General features: G+C 46.0%; 1 protein-coding gene across 1 annotated transcript; it reads right to left on the bottom strand.

Annotated features, from left to right (window-relative positions):
* Positions 1–4876: 4876 nt before the first annotated feature.
* NAF1 (nuclear assembly factor 1 ribonucleoprotein) lies at positions 4877–20510 on the bottom strand. Its single transcript, XM_058657434.1, has 8 exons — positions 20068–20510; positions 17738–17906; positions 12100–12193; positions 11106–11188; positions 9327–9487; positions 8217–8268; positions 5983–6085; positions 4877–5479 (listed from the first exon to the last, which is right to left on the bottom strand). Exons 1-8 carry the CDS (start codon positions 20421–20423, stop codon positions 5043–5045), a joined length of 1455 nt encoding a protein of 484 aa, XP_058513417.1. The 5' UTR covers positions 20424–20510; the 3' UTR covers positions 4877–5042.
* Between the last annotated feature and the right edge of the window lie 238 nt (positions 20511–20748).

Genomic DNA, 20748 nt, shown 5'->3' with positions numbered 1-20748 from the left:
AACTCATCAGCTTCTCTTGCTTTTAGCCACCAGCTTTCAGAGTCCTGTTAGATGTTGTTCCTGGCATGGGCTGTTCCAGATTGGCAGAGGCAGGTGGGACAGAGGTTAAGATTGGAGCCATATGCTGTGGACTGAAGCCGAGCCCAGTGCCAATGCCCATCTGCAGCTTGGGGGCTGCAGCAGATTTGCTAAAATAATCTCTGTGATCTGGAATCCAGATTACAGTCACACGGATAGAATGGGATTGTTACAAACATTCCATGGAATAAAATCCAGCTAGATAGAGCTTCACACAATGCCTGCTGTGCAGCTCTCTCACTTTTAAGCAAATTGGCCATTTATGACTCTTAGCTAGAAAAAGGCAGTTGTTTAGGATTAAACCACTGAATATGAATATTCTTTCATATCTTTAAAATTTGGAAGATAATCTTTTGTGATTGTAAAATTATGTTTGGAATAATAATTTAAGATTAATATACATTGGATTGCATTTTCATGTAATTTTTTAAAAAATTCATCCCTAGAAAATAATGTATCAAAATTTTCCCAAGAGTAAAGTAATTTAACTCTTTCCTGGTAAATTAAAATATACTCCTTGTTGGTCAAACAGATTTCATTTTATAAACTATATATACATATATACACACACACACTCATGTGCCTGCCTGGCTTTTGCCCATCTAAAGCTGTTAGTAGATATGGGTAACATGTTTATTTTTCAGGGCTGAAATATTAGCTGTTCAGTTTTGTCATTAAATTCAAGTTCTGACTTGGTTACTGTTGAAAATCAGCTCAAGCAGTGACTTCAACTGTGGAAACTATAATGAGAAAACAGTTTTGCAATGCTTATGTCTTCACATTTTGCTCTAAAGGTCATCGAAATATGTATCAACGTGATCAGCTGTGTGTCATACTATCAACATGACTCCTGTTAACAGCAGCCTGTATCAGCAAGCAGTGGAATCAGAGCTAGACCAAAAGCTGTGATGGGAGATGCTGGTGTCGCAAGACGCACCCTAACCATTGCACCTTCTTCCCATCTCTCCATTTGCTGTCATGACAGAGACAAGCACATGGTAAAATCATTCATGTGTTTCTCCTTTTTGTTGGGGTTTAATTATTTTTTTCTCTGCCTTCTGCTCATTTGTTTTTCTTCTCAATATAATAGCAACCAATATAATTTCAGTTAGAAATAAACAAATAATTAAATGTAGTTAAGGAGTAATTTAGGGGGCCAGCAGGGTTGCCTCCTAAGCCAACCTTCCCCTGCAGCACCAGCATCCCATTTGGGCACTGGTTCATGTCCTGGCTGCTCCACTTCCAACCCAGTTCCCTGCTAACTGCTTGGGAAAACAGTGGAGGAGGACCCAAGGATTGTGGGAGACCTTGAGGAGGCTCCTGGCTCCTGGCTTTGGATCAGCAAGTCTCTGGCCATTGTGATTAGACAATCTCTCCCTCTCTAACTCCTCCAAGTAAAGAAAGCAAATAAATAATTTAAAAAATTAAGTTAGAAAAGCAATTTAAAGGTCTTGTTCATTCACTAAGAAATTTAGGTAAGAATATGGAAAAAGATAATTTGAATACCCAAGCATTACAGGAGGATGTAATTACAAATGTGATTCTAAACTAATGACTGATTCATCAATGGTGAGTCAGGCAAAACTGGTAACCAACATTTATTTCAATTTTCATTACTTCCCATTAGGGAGAATGTTATATCCTTTCTTCATATTTGCAAGGAAAGATGAACTTTAGAGCTATTTCTTCACATTTATTTTTCTTAGGAAAACTGACTACTCGAAGCAGAGACCTCTGCGTCCACCCACTCAGACCAGCTTGTGCCCAGGCCTCCCGGGCCCTTTTGCCCACTCCCTCATTCAGTAAGTACAAGCACACTGTGTTCTCACTGCACAATTTTCTCTCCAGGGCAGAGATTTCTATTCTGTTTCAGGTTTCGATTTGTCCTGTAGGACTCACTCACCTTCAATTCAAATGAGTGATCTCTCTCAGTCTCAGATGTAAGCACATTTTGCAATCAAGTTTTTATGTGAGTCCTGAGATGGTTCAACCCTTTTAGAAACTACATATATTGGCTCCCATAGATCTGTTATTTCTCTGTCATCTGTTCCATTAACCAGGACTTCAGAGAGGATTTAAAAAAAATCTTTAATCAACTAAAAGCACAATGTAAAATAATGCTTCTAAGCAGTTTCATTATTATTGTTCTTCCCAAGGAGCCTTTTTACATTTTTTCCTATTCCCTACTGTGAGGCTTTAAAACTCCAGATGTACTGTATAAATAGTTACTATGTGTATGTGTATGCTTTATTCATAAAAAGAATGAAGTATTTTCCACCTCTAGAAAATCACGTTTCATCTCTTTGGAAGCAATGTTGCTCCATCTGATGATGCTTGACATATGGAAATCAAAATATCAGAAATCTATGCTATGTTCCAGATGTTTTAATATGCTGCAGTGTCCCGTCATACATACATCTCAAAGCTTAGGCTTGTTGAACATGTAAGATGTTAGGAGACTATTTTTCCTTGCATTACACAAATTATACATAATTTCTTATGAAAGTCAGACTCCAAGGAACTAATTGTTCCAAATACACTCATCTGATATTTTCATTGGAAGTCTTTCTCCTTTGTATTAGTTGATAACTCAAGAAATCTCAAATCTCATGGACATTGTTTCATTGATATTTCCCTGTATGATGCTTTACACATATAATAAAAAAAAATTGGGGGGAATGTTAGAGAACATGAGTATTATCCTAAAGATGTATTTAACTAAAACAGCACAGGCAGATATGCGTTGTCTAGTTTATTAGGTATTCATTCATTGTGAAGTCTAATATATGACATGCATGTTATGTTACAAAAGGATGCAAATACCCTAATGAGCTTGTTCCTGGTTCCTGTTTGTCAGGCCTCTCTGCCCAGATTACTTTAACAATGGGATTCAGTGACTATTCCCTGGACTGGGGTTCCTTAGTGAAACCAAAACCAGGAACAGGTACGTAGTGTAAGCTATCACATTGCTTTGGACACTGGCAGTCCATATCTGTATGCCTGGGCTTGACCCCGGTTCTACTCTCCATTTCCGCCTCCTGTTAAGGCAGGCCCTGGGGGGCACAGTGATGGCCCCACATAGCTGGGTTCCTGCCACCCAAGAGGGACACCCAGCTGGAGTTCTGGATTCCTGCTTTACACGTGGGCCAACAAGATTCCTGTGAGAAATGAAACAGATCCTAGGAGACTTCTCCATTGTTTAATCCAGAAACGTCAAGGGTGAGTTCTGACAATAGGGTGGTAAGGGAAGAACTCATACAGAGCAGCACGTTGACCAAGATGTGGGCAACAGAGGCTGTGTTCCACGGAGATTGTGGAATTACGTCACCGTCTTTCCTCCCATGTGGAAGACCTATGCTGGAGAAAGGGAAACGAAGTCTGTAGAACGGGGTATTACCCTGCCGAGCTCTGCAGAGCCTTGACCTCAAACAACACTTGCCCCTGCGGCTGGTGTTGTCAGTGGTGTGGTACATTGCAAAGTAGGAGACACAACTTCAAATAGTTTTTGCTATTCTGCCCAAGAGAGCCAAAAAGCAATGTAGAATCTGGTGAAGTGGATCAAAACGTGAATTCTGTGTCAAAAAAAAAAAAAAAAAAAAAGCATAGCATGAAACAAATGGTACTAATTTTCCAATAACAATAGTGATGGTGAGGAGAAAAGAGTATTAACAGAAATGTGTCTTCCAGTGTGCAAATATCGTGCAAGAGAGAAGCAAATGGCTCTAAGTAAAATCATTTCTAAAGCAGATAGTTGAAGGACACTAGGATCAAAGCAGGCTGGTGGGTGGATATGATAGTCTTCCAGGGGCCAGAGGTTGCATTCCCTGGAAACAAATGAGATGAAGCTTGGAAAGCTAGAGGGTCTAGGAGAGCTTAGAGTTTTGTAGGTTTCCACACCTGAGAAAATCAGTAAGGCAAACTGACTAGGAGGAAAAAATCTTTTTCTAATTCCTACTCGGTGAAGCTTCACACACCGAAACAGAGCTCAGGGCTGGCCCCCAGGGCATCAGGCTGCTTCCCCTACTTCTCCTGAAGTGGACACTGGATCTGGGCTGGCCCTGGAAGAGCTCACTTTGGGCTCTTGCCCAGTTATCGACTGACTCCATCAGCTGGAATCAGTAGGACTGACCCCCTTGTGTTCATCTCATTAAAAGCTGTAAATTGTTGGTCGATATGAAGTAAGCACCTGAGTTGTGCTGTGAGACACCGGGCAACCTCATGGAGGACAAATCTCTCTCTCTGCTTTATTCTGAAACTGAAGTAGTAAAAGCTTCTGAAGAGTACTGAAGTGGTAGGAGTGACAGACGCTGGCCTGTGTACAGACAAAACACTTTGTATTTGCTTTAAAAATCATTAAAATTCACTCGTAAGGTGTATGTATAATTAAAATCAAGTGCCAAGTTCCACAAAAATAGTTTATTTTAGAGATTTTCAATAGGCTTTCAGCTTTCCAATTTCAGATTATAACAAGAAGACAGTGTGTTTAGCATATCTCACATTTATTACTGGTTGAGTAGCTCTAACCGGAAATGCTTGGGACCAGAAGCCTTTTTCATTCGGAAGTTTTTCAGTTGGCTAATGAGCTACCTTGCAGAGGGGCTGGAAGTGTCAACACAAAATTCATTTAAGTTTAATATACATTTTATACATGTGGGATATCCAGGCTTTAATATTGCCTATGTGTCTAGCATCTTGACCATGATCCGACGCTTGAGGGCAGGGTTTCCTGCCAACCCTGGGAAGTGTCCAACAGGAGAGCACTCTGGCCTCTCTCATCGAGGTCACCGACCCGTACTATCTATGCTGTTTATAGATACAGATATATATCAGACTAAAACAGAGTCATTTAGTATTTTAGTTTTTCCAAAAATCTAGCTCCATAATTACTTTCTTCTCTTGAAAAATAAAATATCCTGTTAAATACTATGAAAAGTCCTTGTTATTTTGGAAATGCATACTATCATCTAATAGTAAGACCCAAAATGAGAATGCCCATCCCCAGAGGCGGGCGGGGGCGGGGGTGGAGGTGGGGGCGGGGGCAGGGAGTAGGGCAGGTTAAGCATTGGGGCAGCCCAGCCCACGTTCACGGCTGGGGGCGGCGGCAGGGGCGGCGGGGGCGGTGGGGGGAGTGGGAAGTTCTGCATGTCGTACACTGGAGGGGGGAATGGGTAGTGCGGCATGACGGGGTTCTCTCGTGCTGGGGTGGCATACCCTGCCATCTCCGGGCACACTGCGTGCTCTGGGCTGTAGAACCGCTGAGGCGGGGGCCCCCCGCGCCAAGCTGGCGGACAGTGAGCCCTCGCAGAGCCGCGGGGAAATTCCCGGCCGCGGAGTCCTTTCCCAGGTTCTGCGGCGGAGCTGTAGGCCGGCCAGTTCTGATGTATTTCAGCAAAATCTTCACCTTTGAGTAAAGGAAACAGGCACAAAAATAAAATGAAGTTCAACATATTAGAAAACATGGTAAAAATCTCAAGGATTCCTTTTCTTTCATTACCAGTATATCTTACTGCAGTCAGAAAACCGTGCAAGTTAATGAACATTAATGCCACAACTATGTGCAATTAGCACAGTAAAATAAAACACAGTATGTCACCAAATGCCTGCAAAAATACAGCGAAACTTAGTCTCTGCATGTGAATATAAAACAATACAGCCACACTACAAAATAGCCTGGCGATTTTTTAAGAAATGAAGCATGAGCTATTAACTAGCACACAGCCCGGTAGCTGTACTCCTGAATACCTCAGAGAACTAACTAGTTTTTGTTACTTTCTTCCTCCCGTGCAATGCGCAGTGCACTGGAAGACGCCTGCTGGGTGCCAGGGGCCAGGCCGAGAGAACCCCGGCACTTCCTGTACTTCTATCAGTGCTCTGCCTGTGTAAAGTAAATGAAGACACACTTACCTCGCTCAGTAAAATCAGATTTGGGTCTTTTCCGGCCTTGTAGTTGTAATTTTTTTCTCTGTTTGGCTTCTTTTTCTTTTTCATCATCACTGAAATCTAAGGCCTTGCAAAGAAAAATACATACATTATGTCAATTTATTGACCAACTCAACAGTTGGGGACTCAGACTAACCCTGAATGTGCCACTACCTGAATAAAATGGTGGCCCCTTTGATCCTTAGCATCTTCCAGTAATACTGAACAGTTAAACACTGGAAAAGCACTACAGCCACTGGCATCCTGATTCCACCAGCTGTCTGCACAGAACCCGGACTCCCAACCCTGTTTTGCAGGTAAGCTAAGATGATGGAGCAATTAACATGACCATAATCAGGAAGTCCACTGCTTACGTCGGAAACAGCAGCGCTGTAATGTCATGTTCAGCTTTCACAAGATACTTCAAGGCCCTTGTGAATCGTCCAGGACTTTAAAAACAACATGCAATTTCAGCAGTACTTCTGATAACTTAGAATGCTCAATGAGTGATCCCTTTCTTAGTAAGAATTATATGTGCACAGGACAGAACTGGAAAGCCTTATCTCATTTCACTGTGGACCCTCAGGATGCCTCACCGATCAAACGACTCACAGCCGTGTAAATCCTCCAACCTGCCTCATGCCTGTCTCATGCAACAGTAACTCAGAATTTAACTTACAGCATCTTTATCATTGCTGACCAAAGGCAAGGTGAAGAGTGCTCAGTCCACTCACAACCTCGTGCATAATAGTCTTCCTTTACACCATATGAAATGACACTTCTCAAAATAGGACTACACTTTATTAATGGAACTTTTTAATTGCACTAACTTTGAAGCAGGTGGGGGCAAAAACCAAACCCAACCAAACCAACAAACAAGCAAGCAACAAAACAAAACCTGCTCAAAATTTCCACAGAAAACTCATCCAAAGTAAAAAAATTTCCTATTTACACGTCAAGTGCATTCATATTATTCATGAATTTGTGAATTTATTTCAAATCTCTAGAATACAAATAATTTTCAAGTTACCTGAGAACACAGAACTATCGTCTTGTTGACATGGATGCATGAAAATTAAGCGATCACTTTCAAGGAACATAAATATAATGTATAATAAAGGCTAGCAGATTCTATGATTTGTATCTCCAAAATACAACAGCTTTTTTTAAACTAAAACACCATAATAAACATCTCGACATCCTTTATGGTAAATTCACTAAAGAGTAAGATTTTTAAAGATAATGACATTCTACAACAGTAAAATTACAAAGAAAATAAGCTGATATTTAAAGTAATTATTAAAATATTACATGGGACTAACGTACGTGGGAAAGCAGAGGGTGGCCCAGGCCCTGGGTCCCTGCACCCACACAAGCAACTCCAAAGAAACTCCTGGCTCTTGGTTTCGGCTTGGTCAGCCTGGGCCTGGCCACTCCGGGAGGGACCCGGTGCACAGGAGCTCTTCTCTCCGCCTCTATCCCTGACTCTGCAGCTCTTTCAAGTACATCACCTGTTTTCAAAAAGTTACTGGAAGTATTTTTCCCTAAAATGATCAACGTGTATTGAAGGTATGAGCAGTCATTTAGAGTAGAATGGCAGAGGCTGGCAGGGGCAGGCAGGGGCTGGCAGGGGCTGGCAGAGGCTGGCAGGGGCAGGAAACGGCAGGCAGGGCCAGGCAGGGGGAGGCAGGGGCTGGCAGGGGCTGGCAGGGGCTGGAAACGGCAGGCAGGGGCTGGCAGGGCCAGGCAGGGGCAGGCAGGGGCAGGCAGGGGCTGGCAGGGCCAGGCAGGGGCAGGCAGGGGCAGGCAGGGGCTGGCAGGGGCTGGCAGGGGCTGGAAACGGCAGGCAGGGGCTGGCAGGGGCAGGCAGAGGCTGGCAGGGGCAGGCAGGGGCAGGCAGGGGCAGGCAGGGGCTGGCAGGGGCAGAAAACGGCAGGCAGGGGCAGGAAACGGCAGGCAGGGGCAGGCAGGGGCAGGCAGGGGCTGGCAGGGGCTGGCAGGGGCAGGCAGGGGCAGGCAGGGGCAGGCAGGGGCTGGCAGAGGCTGGCAGGGGCTGGCAGGGGCAGGAAACGGCAGGCAGGGCCAGGCAGGGGCAGGCAGGGGCAGGCAGGGGCAGGCAGGGGCAGGCAGGGGCTGGCAGGGGCTGGCAGGGGCAGCTGTCCCACTAGCAGTAGGAACGCCGCTCGAAGGCAAACCACGGCTAACAGCCTTCTACTCACATCCGGAGGGGGCTCCTGATCGTTCTTCCAGGAGGCATCCGATCCCCTGTCCCTGGAAAAGAAGGTGCATGGAGTACGTTGGCACGTATGACACAATGGTATAATAACGAACATGGGAGAACCCTTGCAAAAGCAGGACGCGGCAGCTTGCGAGCGTGCCGGCCAGCGTCTGCAACGGTTTTGCAATGCAGGCTAGAAGTACATTTGAGCAAGCTTACAAATAAACAAACTCAACTTTTCAATTTGCAGTGCCTACAGAAATAACAAAGAATAAGTACAACAGCAGGGACAGGCATTGAGCCTAGTGGCTAAATTGCAGCCCTTCCCAACAGAGTCTCCAGTTAGGACGCCTGGTTCCAGACTCAGATTCAACTTCCTGCCAACTCAGACCCAGGGAGTTCAAGTCATTAGCCCCATGTTTCCAGACAGGAGACCTAGAACCAGTTCCCGCTGTCTGGCCACAGTCCAGCACGGTTCCGGCCAGTGAGCCGGCAGATGGGAGACTCATTCTACCTCTCAAATAAAAACACATTTTAATAAGGCCATTTATGGACCCTTTATCTTATTTCAAATCAAAATTTTCATCTCAAATAAATGAGATTCAGAGACTTAGCATGGAAGCTCCCTGTGCCACCCAGCCGGGCCCCGTTCTGAGGATTCTGCTTTACAGTTCCTGAGAAACTGTATTTACACAATGCATCATCTACATTTATTTTTAACTGAGAAATAGTGTTACTGGATTGTGGCCTCCATTAATATAATTCAAAGACAACATAAAACCGAAAATAAGGCTTAAGTAATACTAATACTAGAGTAACAGATTAAAAACACAAAGTATTCTGAATCGGAATTCAGAAAATGCACCTGACGCGAGCGTGCTCCCGCCAGCTCACTCTGACATTTTAGGCCACAATTGGATAATTCTGACATTTTAGGCCACAATTAGATAATTCTGACATTTTAGGCCACAATTAGATATACTTCTTTTCTACAGAGTCACAGAACAAACAGAACTTTCAGAGGTGCTGTAATGCTTTGGAAGACAAGCTTAAAAAAGAAAAAAACTACCCTAACATCAGCAAAGAATGCAATGTAAAAAAAAATACTTACTGTTTCAGCTTTTCTGTGAATATATACTGGGTGAAGTCTTTCATTGACGGAGCGAAATACATAGTCTCCTTTGTTTTAATCCCTTTACTCTCAATGTGATCTGAAGAATTAAATCTTAGCACGTAAAACGGATGTGCAACAGGTCCAAATATCTCAAATATCTAAGGAAGAAACATTAAGGTTTTTCTTTAGTGTGTAAAACAATTTAATTCAGAGTTAGCAACATTTTCTTTAAAGGAAAAAACAAACAGATAAAACAAAACAAAACAAACAAAAAAAAACCTGGGCAGGCACTGTAGTTCAATAGGCCAATCTTCCACCTTCAGGAACCGCAAGTCATTGTTCATTCGGAAGGTTATAAAGCATAAACAACTGTCCTAGTAACTCTTAAGAAGCAAGATGCCGTGTGTGGAAACAGGAAAGGACGTGACTGAGCTGAGGGTGGGCCTAAGTGCTCCGGAAGGCTGCAGCCCACAGGAATGCCGGCCCCAGTCGCCCTCCCTCCAACACTCCTGATGATGGAACTGGTCAGGCAGCTAGCTGGCCGGTGCACCTGCTTCCCTGCCTCTCCCGTGACGTGCAGTCAGCCTGAGATCCCGGTCCAGGCTTCAGCCAGGTCCAGGCGTGGCGCGTGGCCCTGGGCAGCGAGGCGGGAAGCGGAGAGGCCTCTATTTCATACTCTGCTACTCTGACTTCGAAATAAATAAATACTTACCAAGCTGCTCTCTTTCAACAAGTGTAACTTTCACACCATTAATATTTCTGCAAAATTAAGCAACTTTCTAATTTAATAAGCAGTAAATCTGAATGTGACGTTACGTATTTCTGAAAGAACTGAAAATGCTGTAATGTTTAACTACTTAATTTTAACAAATACATTTCTTTATTTTTTTTAAGATTTATTTTAGTTTTTTGCAAAGTCAGACATACAGAGAGGAGGAGAGACAGAGAGGAAAATCTTTCATCCTATGATTCACTCCCCAGGTGACTGTAATGGCTGGAGCTGAGCCAACCCTATACCCAGGAGCCAGGAGCTTCTTCTGGATCTCCCACGCAGATGCAGGGTCCCAAGGCTTTGGGCCGTCCTCGACTGCTTTCCCAGGCCACAAGCAGGGAGCTGGATGGGAAGCAGGGATCCCGGTGCATTCAAAGCCAGGACTTTAGCCGCTAGGCCATGAGCCGAGCCCAGAAACACATGTCTGATAGTAAGTGCACGCAGTGTGGGACTAGATGGCCCCTGAGCAATGCCAGTATAGACGTTTCCACTTCTTATGTTAGTGATGTTCTCAAGATTACATTGTAGTTTTATATAATGCCCTCCCCTTTTTTTAACTATTTATTTCTATTTGAAAGATCCAAATGGTTGCAATGGCTGGAGCTGAGCCGACCCAAAGTCAGGAGCCAGAAGCCAGCCAGGAGCCCAAAGACCTAAGCTGTCCTCTGCTGCTTCTCCAGTCTGCAAGCAGGGAGCTGGATGGGAGGCGGTTTTGCTTGTTTTCCAGTCAATAAGCAGTTACTTAGCACATAGAATCGACAAACAACTGTGCGGAGCTCTTCAGGGAGCATGTGACTGCGTGACTGAACTGCCTCGCTCCGGGACATGAGGACCCAGTGTCCATGTCCGACCTCGGAGGACGCGTGTCCTCTCTCACTGCCTGTCACCCTCTCTCTGACAGCGACAGTGTTCCCTACCGAGGAAGGACCCGCAGAGTCGTCCCAGTAGGAGGAAAAATAAGGAAAGTCAGCGAAACCGTAGGATGTGAATCGTGCTTCACCAACCTTGCCTGCTGCTTGCCGATCGCTTCTAAAAACTACAGTCTCTTCATTAACAGGAGGTAAGCTACTCATAGATTCAATTATTACTGAAAAACAAGACAGCGTCAACATTTAATCAGAAGATAACCGTAGAATTCTCATGAGAATTTAGAACATAATTCCCACACAACTTAAACCACCACTGGAAAGGCAAGCATTAGGCAGAGCCGTTCAAATGGCCACATGCACTCTGCATGAATGCAGCCTCAGGGAGCAGCTGCCTGCCGATGCTGCAGGGTTGCAGGTGACCGCGCCTGCGCCCACTCCCGGCTCTGCACCCGCCTGCCCCAGCCTCAGGGAGCAGCTGCCTGCCAATGCTGCAGGGTCGCAGGTGACTGCGCCCGCGCCCACTCCCGGCTCTGCACCTGCCCCAGCCTCCAGCACTGCAGGCCATTTCAGAAGAGCACCAAAATAAATAATATCCAAATTGGGATAATATGCCTCAGCAACTGTCCCCCTCCCATAACAAGGCCTGGATGCATCAATAACATGACAGACAGGCTATTTACATTTTTTACAAAAAGTTGTAATTCTATGAGAAAAATTAAAATTCAAAGTCTCACAATAGGAATCATCAATTAAAGAGTAAATTTAAGCTGTTTCTCCCCCCCCTTTTTTTAAGATTTATTTACTTTTCTTGGAAAGTCAGATATACAGAGAATAGACAGAAAAGAAGATCTTCCGTCCACTGATTCACTCCCCAAGTGGCCGCCATGGCTGGAGCTGCGCCGATCCAAAGCCAGAAGCCCAGAGCCTCTCTGGGTATCAGTAAAAACAGACTAAAAATAAATAAAACAGACTAAAAAAATACTTTTATCCCTTTAAACCTGACTACAAAATGAAGTGTCTTCACATATTTCAAAGAAATTGACTGTCCTTGAAGTCCTTTATTAGATTATTAGTACAGGTGTGATAAAAACCATTTTATTGATATTTATTAGTAAAGTTATTTACATACCTAATTGTTCAATAATGCTTGAAACCATTCCAAGAGGCTTTAACTCAATATCTTCAGGCAGAATCACAGTGAGCTCTTCAACAGAGGGTAGTTCCTTTAACAGAGAGAAAGCATTAATCTTACCCAGCTTCGACAAGGCTTACTCTCCATCTAAGGTGCGCACACCCCTGGGCGTGTCCAGAAGCTCCTCAGGTGCTTATCAAAGCATCTAGAGCGCATGGCATCCTTGACAGGCTCCATGGACTTCCCTCAGCACTTCCCCACCTCTCCAGTGACTCAGGGCAGCTACACTGTAGACCGGAAATACAATTTGACTAAGAATTTAGTCTAATTCATGTTTTTCCAATTGTATTTGAGCAAGAGACCAGAAAAAAGAGGGTAGGGAGGAATTAGGAAGGGATGCAGGGACATTCTATTGGAAAGCAATGTAACTCTAAAGTAATTCAGTAACGACTGAGCTGGTGACTAAACAGAACAGAGGCCGCTGTCCTGGGGGCTGCGTGAAGAGGAGGTGACATCCCTCATCTCTCCAGGACACGAAGGCCACGACACCTCCCAGTGAGGCATCAAACGCAGGCCCAGACTACAGCAGCTGGGAAGGCACTGCCTGATCCCTCCAGGAGAAAGGGTCTTCACGCCCAAACATTTTTCTGACCCAGCTACAATCTCTGTTTCGGTTGCTATGGAAACCGGGCATGGAAGCAGAAACAAAGTTGGAAAAGAATCTAAGAATAAAACTGACTTTATTCAAATTAAATAAAACTCTCTGCTGTTGACCCTTGCCCAGTGGCATTAACTCCAAAGGAAGTTTTTCCTGGGGAAGGCTCGAGAGTGCCAAGCCCCCGCTCTGTGGGTCAGGAGTGAGACGACTGCATTACACTAATCGTATCTGCCATGGAAATTTAAACACAGCTTTCCGACTTTTTTATTGGAAAGACAGTGACACACACATTACTAAGAAGGAAACATTTTTTTCATTTGCCAGGACACTCTGCAAATGGCCCAGCAAGCACACACGCAATAATTGCACCAAAATGGAGAAGCAGACATCTAAAACATACTTTGCTTCTCACACATGCCATTTTTGATCAAGAATTCTGTGCAAGAGCCATCCTAAGAGCCTCAATGAACTCGCGTGGGAGACAGTCAGCAACCTGCCTCTCCACCAGGTCAGCCTGCAGGACTTCGGCTTTCGGATCTTCATCTAGACAGTTATCAATCACCACCTGCTGCTTTTGCTTTTGAAATCTGAGTCACATTTTGAGTGGTAGTTGCAGTCCCGCTTGTAATACTAACATCCACTTGTAATACTAACATTCCAAAATTTCTTTTAAATACATTTAAAATGCATCCATCTATCCCTGTAACAAAGTCTTAATAATCAGGAACGACTATTTATCAATTAGATCACTGATATAACTTTCCAATAAGAGGATTAAAGAGACAGACCCAGGAACAATATTCCTGCTTGAAAAATAAAGAGATTAAAAAGTTCATTCAGAATGCTTGAATTGCAGTGGAGGCTTCCTAGAAGATGAAACATTTTGAGATGGTTACAATGAAATTTTCTGTTCAGTGACACAGGCCTCCGTTCTGTGCCAAGGAGCTCTGGCCTACCGGGCATGAGGAAGCGAAGGAAAGGCAGGGTCGGAGCATCTGTGCAGAGGCAGGAACACGGGCAGCAAGCAACACTCCGGGCGCCCAGAGCTCGCACTGCTTCAGGTGCAAACAGCGCTGCACGCGAGCTCCTGCCAGCATGCACCGTGGGCGCAGGGCATGGCTGCAGCAGCTAGGGCCCACCACCTACAGGGAGCCTGGGCTCGAGTCCTGCACTCCTGCCTGGGGCCCGGCCCAGGCCCAAACGCTGTGGGTATTCGGAGAGTGAACAAGGAAAAAAAAGTAATTGATCTTTGTCTTTCTCTTTCAAATAAATCAAGTAAATAAATAAAACAAATCTGGCAGATTTCCTTAATTCCAGCTACCAGTCTACATACAAGAATGACACCGATGCTACAAATGGGAAGAATCTCTGATTTCATGCAGAAACAAATGGAGCGGGAGGGTGTGGGGAGTCAGACCCGGTACTATCTGGGATCGATACCACAATTCCTCTTCCCATCCAGCTCCCCACATGGCCTGGGAGAGCAGTGGAGGACCACCCAAAGTCTTGAGACCGTGCACAGACATGGGAGACCACGAAGAAGCTCCTGGCTCCTGGCTCTGGATTGGCTCAGCTCAGATCACTGCAGCCTTTTGGGGAGTGAACCAACAGATGGAAGATCTTTCTCTCTATAAATCTATCTTTCCAATAAAAATAGATAAATCTTTAAAAAGTGTCTACACTGCTAAATATCAGAACGGATCCAATGTAGTCAATCTAACTTCACCGTGGACTTGTTACCCGTCTGAGGCAGGCTCCATGCCGAGAGCGAGTTTTCCAGAACTGTCTGCGGGCGTGGTACCGCTCTGCCAGACGCATAAACACACTTTATTATCTCCGTTGAAGTACTTCCTACTTTTCATGCCTAAAAGTCAAAGTAGGGAAGCTTTTTTTTTTTGGTAAGAGATATTTAAATATTCATTTGTAGCATTTGTAGAATACTTCAGAATACTTAAGATTCATGTTGCTATAGACTGAATTCAGACCCCAGCTGCAGTTGCCTTGGCGGGGTCAGACCAACTGATTTCAGGAGCCTTACACAGTTTGTTGGCCAGAAGTCAACCTCCCTTGCTAGAAGCACATAGAAGATAAAATAATTGGTATTAAATTTATAAAATACATTTCTGTCAGACTTTAGAATATCACAACCTCAAACATTTTTATGCTTCTAAATTTGTAATTACATTTAATGTATTTGAATGAAAAGTTAGGGGGAAAACTGATGAGAACATTTCTCAGAAAGAACCTAATTTTCCAATTCACTGAAGCACTGAATAAATCTACAGCTGATGGAGTTCCCAAGCTATAAGCCACATGCTGCCTTAGAGTCATCACGTAGGTTATATATAAGTGTTCTTAGCATTCAAGTTCACTCTGCTTGGCAGTAGTTTACTCTACATTACGAAGCCACGCAGCAATGAAGAGTGCCGAAGGCTCCCCATGGCCTCGACAGGTCAGCAGTTCCTCCGCTACTTGTCTTTCCCTTACAACCTCCACATTTTTTTGAATTACATTGCAACTAAATCTTCAGATGATAAGATAATTGTAATCCAATTCAAAAAATGAACTGCATCTGAGATTTAATTTTAAAAGAACAATGCAAATGATGGGCTGCCTCCCAGGAAGAGCGGCTTGCCATTTTTCTAGTAAAACAAAACAGAAATGTAGGCTAAATCCCAAATGTGAATAAAGAAATGTAACACTAGTCAGTGTATTTAGAAAATGAAAGTAAAAAAGACATCAGATTTTGAGTCAAGGACACATAAATCCATGTGCAGACTAAGCTTAAAGACTTTTTCTTTCTTACAAGGTAAATAGAAGAAGCCAGCCTTTAAAGAAAAAGGCAGAGGGCGTTCAGAGAAGCAGCAGAACGTCCAAGAGCACCTAACGGCGCAGCAAGGTCGGCCCCCAGCCGCCTGAGCACCAGTGCTCGTCAACCCAATGAGGCCACAGTAAACCCTTGTGTTGGTGAGGTTGTGTCATCTCTGTTCGGGTCCAAAATGGCCACCCATGATAAGCGCTTCCAGTTTCCCTTTTTCCCTCTAGAAGATGACTCCCACTGCTGGCTAGCATCTCCTCCAGGAATCCTAGAAGCATTTTTGTACTGTGACAGAGGGCTCATTCCACAAGGATGGTATTACACACCCAACCCTCTCCTTCCTCAAAATACACACACATTCACACTTCTGTCAAATGGCTCTTCCTGAAGCCTTCCTACCGCCGCTCATGTACTCTGCTCAGCACACACTTTCACAAAGGCACCTGCACTCTCCCCTACACACCACACAAAAAGCAATGGCCTCGGCCTTAGGACCAACCAACGCGAGTACCCATTCCACAGCCTTGGTGATCTGTTCCAAGCTCTCTACTAAGTCTCAAAGAAGCCAAACCATCAGCCCGAATGAGTAACAGAATCCTGAAGATACTGAGGACGTAGAGCCGTAACCTGGTTTTCAGAACTGAGCCACTCTCTTCCTTGGAACTTGAGAGCTGAAATCCTGAAGCAGTCCTAATACATTCTTTAAGAGCCCTAAGTCAGAGACTTGGCATAAACCAAAGAACACATCACTCTGAACATCTCTCTACTAGCAGAATGTTCCAAATCACTAGCAACTTCCAATAAATTTCCATTCCAATCAAGAACCTAAAATGTAAAGGGTCTAGTTGCCTCTTCTATTCTCCTAAGTGATTGCTAAGAACTGGCATAAAAAACAACAGATCAACCCATTGTTCTAAGTTTTTGGAAGTTAAAAACGTACTGCTAGTGAAAAGGGAAGTTTCTGATATGAGCAATACGTAGTCATACAATAGCACCAAATTATTTCAAGTGTTTCTTTCTGCTTTATTACACGTCAGTCTCTCTCCGCTGCACACTGTGGTGGAAAAACTAGACTGATGTTTCACACAGCACCCGGCAAATGAGAAACTGTACTACAATGTCTAAAAGGAACAAGGACGCCCATTCCCTGCACTCTATAACTGTTGATCACTCACAACTGAGAACTCAGACTCGAGGGGCCAAGACCAGAAACGAACTCAGTTCTCAGACAACATGCTTCACGGCTTCTTTGCAGCCACAGAGCCGTTCGGATTTTCTGATGCTGATCTGGGCCTTGTTACCAGAACAGATGGCTTCTACGACGTGAACACTACATCTCCAGGCATTCGCAAGTAAGCTATCCAGATCTCGTTAGAGCAATATGGTGTCCATACAGTTGCAAAATTGCCATGGCCTTTCACTTGTTGGTTTTTAAGTAGGTAATGAGGAATGTGCATACAGCAAGGTGATGAAGACGCAGCCAAGAAACCACACCCACCTACCACACATCCAGACAACTGTCAGAGCTGGGAGGCTTTGTGTAAAAGGGCTACTACGAGTTCTCAACATGCACGCAGCATGACTCCCTGCACACAAACCCAGAGGCTTCCAATGCATGGACAATGCAGCAGGAAACATAACAGAAGCAAAAGTGAAACGGGCGGGCATGAAGCCCATCAGTAAGATGAGCCTGCCTTGCCAGGGAGTGCCCGCCTGCGGCTCTGGATTCCAAGTCCCTGAAGACTTAGACCCTGAGCACGGACGCCTCGAGCAATGAGGCTCCCCCAGAGGCCAGACTGGGTCGGCAGCTCCTAGGCTCAGCCAAAGAATACTTCTGCAAGGACGCATGCCCAGAAACTGTGCAACTTCAGATTGGTGCCACTGCTGTCACTAATCCTTGCAGCCAGGGATGACTCTAATCAAGCCTCTTATGCAATTCTCCTCACTTACCCGCCAGTAACCTCCCTTTGTCTCAATGTCACTGAATACAGTTAGGCTTTATTTCAGCATGCACTTCCCCTGCAGCACTACAGTATTCCCAAGGAAATATCTACTTTTGAAGAATGTTATTTCTACTTAGGTCGAGACCAAGTAAGACAAATAACTGAACTACATGGTATCAAACACGCAAATAAAACTTAACAGATCTAAGTACTCACATTAAGAAGTAACTCGTCTTTTGTTTTAAGAGGAAAATTCTTACTCTCCTTCTCAGCTTGTAAGTCATCTTCTCCATCTGATAGCACCAGAGGAAGTGACACAGAAGACGAAGAGGAGGAGGAAGATGAAGACGAGGAAGAAGAGCTTGAACTATCTGAATCCGAGTCACTGTAAAACAGAAAAGTTGAAAACTCAGTTAAGTATTATATTGTGGTATTAACATTATTCAACAAGGCTATCTTACTGTACATGTTTATAATTGCTGAACTAATCCAAAACCAGCATACTGAAGCTGACTAGTCATGGGTAATTAGTCTTCAATTCACCAAGAATTTTCAAAACCCTGCTATGATCCAAATGCGGTTTCAGTAATTTCACACATATTTCAATAATCAAGCAAATGACAAATCATTGACAGTGAGCTCTAGCCAAGTTAACCTCTGTCCCCATCCTCCAGATCAACCAGAGCCAGCACTCTGTCTTCTCAGCCTCCAACTTGGGAACACCTCGGTTACCAACTACATCGGCCACTGTCTGGACCTTCCGGCTGTCACAGAAGCTGCCACCAGGACCCCTCGCCTTGGCAGCGCTCTGTTCCTGGCTCTCCCCGCCTGCCTCCTTAGCAGGTGATTCTAATGGCTCCACCTCAGGCACCAGCTGCTCTCCTCTGTACTAGCTTCATGAATCACCTCAGCAACTCCAACCACTGCTACAATTACCTGTATGCAGATCAACTTCTAACTCTCCAGGCCTGACGCCTCTCCACTCTGGCTGCCTTGTGGTCACCACTGACGGCCCCACACCTACTTCACACTTGCACTAAGTTAAATGGGATGAAGTACACTGTCCACAGGGGTAAAGTCCCATCTTCAGAGGGGTCAACAGCATCTTGGCCCACTTCCCCAGCCCGTCTTCACCGCCAATACGGCTGTTTCAGGCCTCCCGTCTCACCTGCTTCTCCACATGAGCGATGCTCATAAATACCACCTGCTCCAGCCACGATGCTCACCCTTGCAGCCCACTGCTCTTCACCTACTCACCATCGTTTCTCCTGTAACCCCGTGCAGTTCACCCAAGTGTGGGACACACAGCCACAGAATTACTATTCCTGGTGTGTGTGAACAACATTGTGTCTATGGCAGTGTTCTCAACCAGGCATGCTGAATTCAAGTATCACGATGTATAAATCTTTAGAACTCCTTACTAACACACCAAACCAACAGTCCTAAAGTACTGATAACAGTTAAGTTCCCACAGGGCTTTTTTTTTTTTTTACAACTGTAAATGTCCGGAACTATACCATGAATTCCCTGACAACCATGCCAAACCAGCAGGATTACCAGGAACTAGAAACCAAAGACTAACCAAAACACTGCCTCTTTCACAGAAGGCTGTCACCTTTCACTTTTGCAACCACCATGCCCTAATAAGGGGGTCAGGGTCGAGGCCAGACCCTCAGTTATCCTATCAGGACCCAGTACCCCACCTCGGCTGTCTAAACTGGCCCCAGGTTACTCCCCACTTAGTGTGAGTGGCTCAGCCTATGGAGTCCGACCTGGCGCCTCCACTCTGATGGGCCTCCCGCTGCCTCCCAGTCTACCTCGTCCAGCCTCTGCCCTCTAGTTCACCCTTTCTCCCTCCACACTCCCCAAGGAGAAAGCCCCTACCCCGTGTCTATTTTGTTCACTTGTTCAGTAGCCTACGGACACACCCCCATGCTGATATCACGCTAGGTGTTGCTTCCTAACTTTCCACATGACTTCCTCTCCCGGCAAAGAGGCTTCCCACTTGCTGCAGAATAGCGATGTTAAAAGTATGCAGAGCATGAACTACTCTGCAAAGCCAGCTTCAGCTCACTGCATAAACACCCACTCCCCACGAGGACTCTATTGGCTGTCAACTTTGAAACACTCCAGAAGAATCGGCTTCCCGAATCTCCACTGACCCAAGTTCAACAAACAAGACCATACTCTCAACTTCGGAAAACAAACAAAAAAACCATAAAAATAAGCCTCACATCTAAAAAGTGTAACACGAAAAGTTAAAGCCACCGATTGGGCAGTTAGGGCAACAATTTATCAGACACTCCCCATCCCCAATCCCCACTCCTGCCCCGGCACAGACTCACTTGAAACATGCTGTAGACACGTATTACACACAGCACGTTTCAGGTTACCCAGCTGGGGGAGGCAGTGAGGGGGGGAGTCCCAGGTGAGCGCAGGGCGCGGAGGCCAGCAACCCCAACCCCGGACACGTGCACCGGCGCCCCGCTCCGCACCCCGGGGCCTGCCGGGCCCGCACCCCGGCCGTGCTCCCCCATGCTCCCGACCTGTCCGAGTCCGACTCCGAATCCGAAGTCCCCACGGGCGGCCCGGGCTCCGCGGAGCGCTCGCCGGCGCCGGGGTCCGGCTTCTCCCCGGGGGCAGGCGCCTGCACCGACTCCCCGGGGTCCAGCTTCTCCTCCACCGACTCCCCGGGGTCCGGCTGCTCCCCGGCGGGATGCGCCTGCACCGACTCCCCGGGGTCCGGCTTCTCCAGGGGCTCCCCGGGCGGCCCGGCCCCGGGGTCCCGCTCTTCGCCCTCCTTGGGCATCTGGGGGTCCGGAGGGGGTCCCCCCGGCCCCTCGCCGGCACCGCTGAAGTTGAGCGTCTCCAGCTGGGCGGCGGCGGCCTCCACCACCTCCATGGCGCAGCGCCGATCACCACCGCCCCGACTCCAACTTCGCGCGTCTCTTGGCGAACGCCATGTGAAACAGCCGGAGACACGCCCCCGCCGCGCCGCAGCGACACTTCCGGGAGAACGTGTGACGCCACGGGGCGCGACGGCGCGACGGCGCTGTTCGGGGCGGGATGGCGCCTCAGGGATGTGGGGAAGCAACCTTCAGGGGCGCCCCTACACTCCGTCGTTTGTTCTGGTGCTGGAGAGCCACAAGGCCAGGGTGTCCTGTGGCTGGGTCGGAACCAAGAGAGTCCCCACTGCGGAACAGGGAACAGGCGCTGGGTTCTGTGCA

Source organism: Ochotona princeps, chromosome 32 (genome assembly GCF_030435755.1).
Source record: "Ochotona princeps isolate mOchPri1 chromosome 32, mOchPri1.hap1, whole genome shotgun sequence".
NCBI classification, from domain to species: Eukaryota; Metazoa; Chordata; class Mammalia; order Lagomorpha; family Ochotonidae; genus Ochotona; species Ochotona princeps.
Note: the sequence above shows the minus strand (reverse complement) of the source record. Positions and strands in the feature narration are given on the sequence as shown.

Bases quoted from the DNA above. Each gene is read 5' to 3' on its own strand.
- NAF1 (XM_058657434.1), bottom strand. From the start codon at position 20,423: ATGGAGGTGGTGGAGGCCGCCGCCGCCCAGCTGGAGACGCTCAACTTC. The intron at 9,488-11,105 runs GTTGGTGAAGCA...TTTCTTCCTTAG, and splicing joins ATCGGCAAGCAGCAGGCAAG to ATATTTGAGATATTTGGACC. The intron at 8,269-9,326 runs GTAAGTATTTTT...CTTCTTTTCCAG, and splicing joins TTCACAGAAAAGCTGAAACA to GGACAGGGGATCGGATGCCT.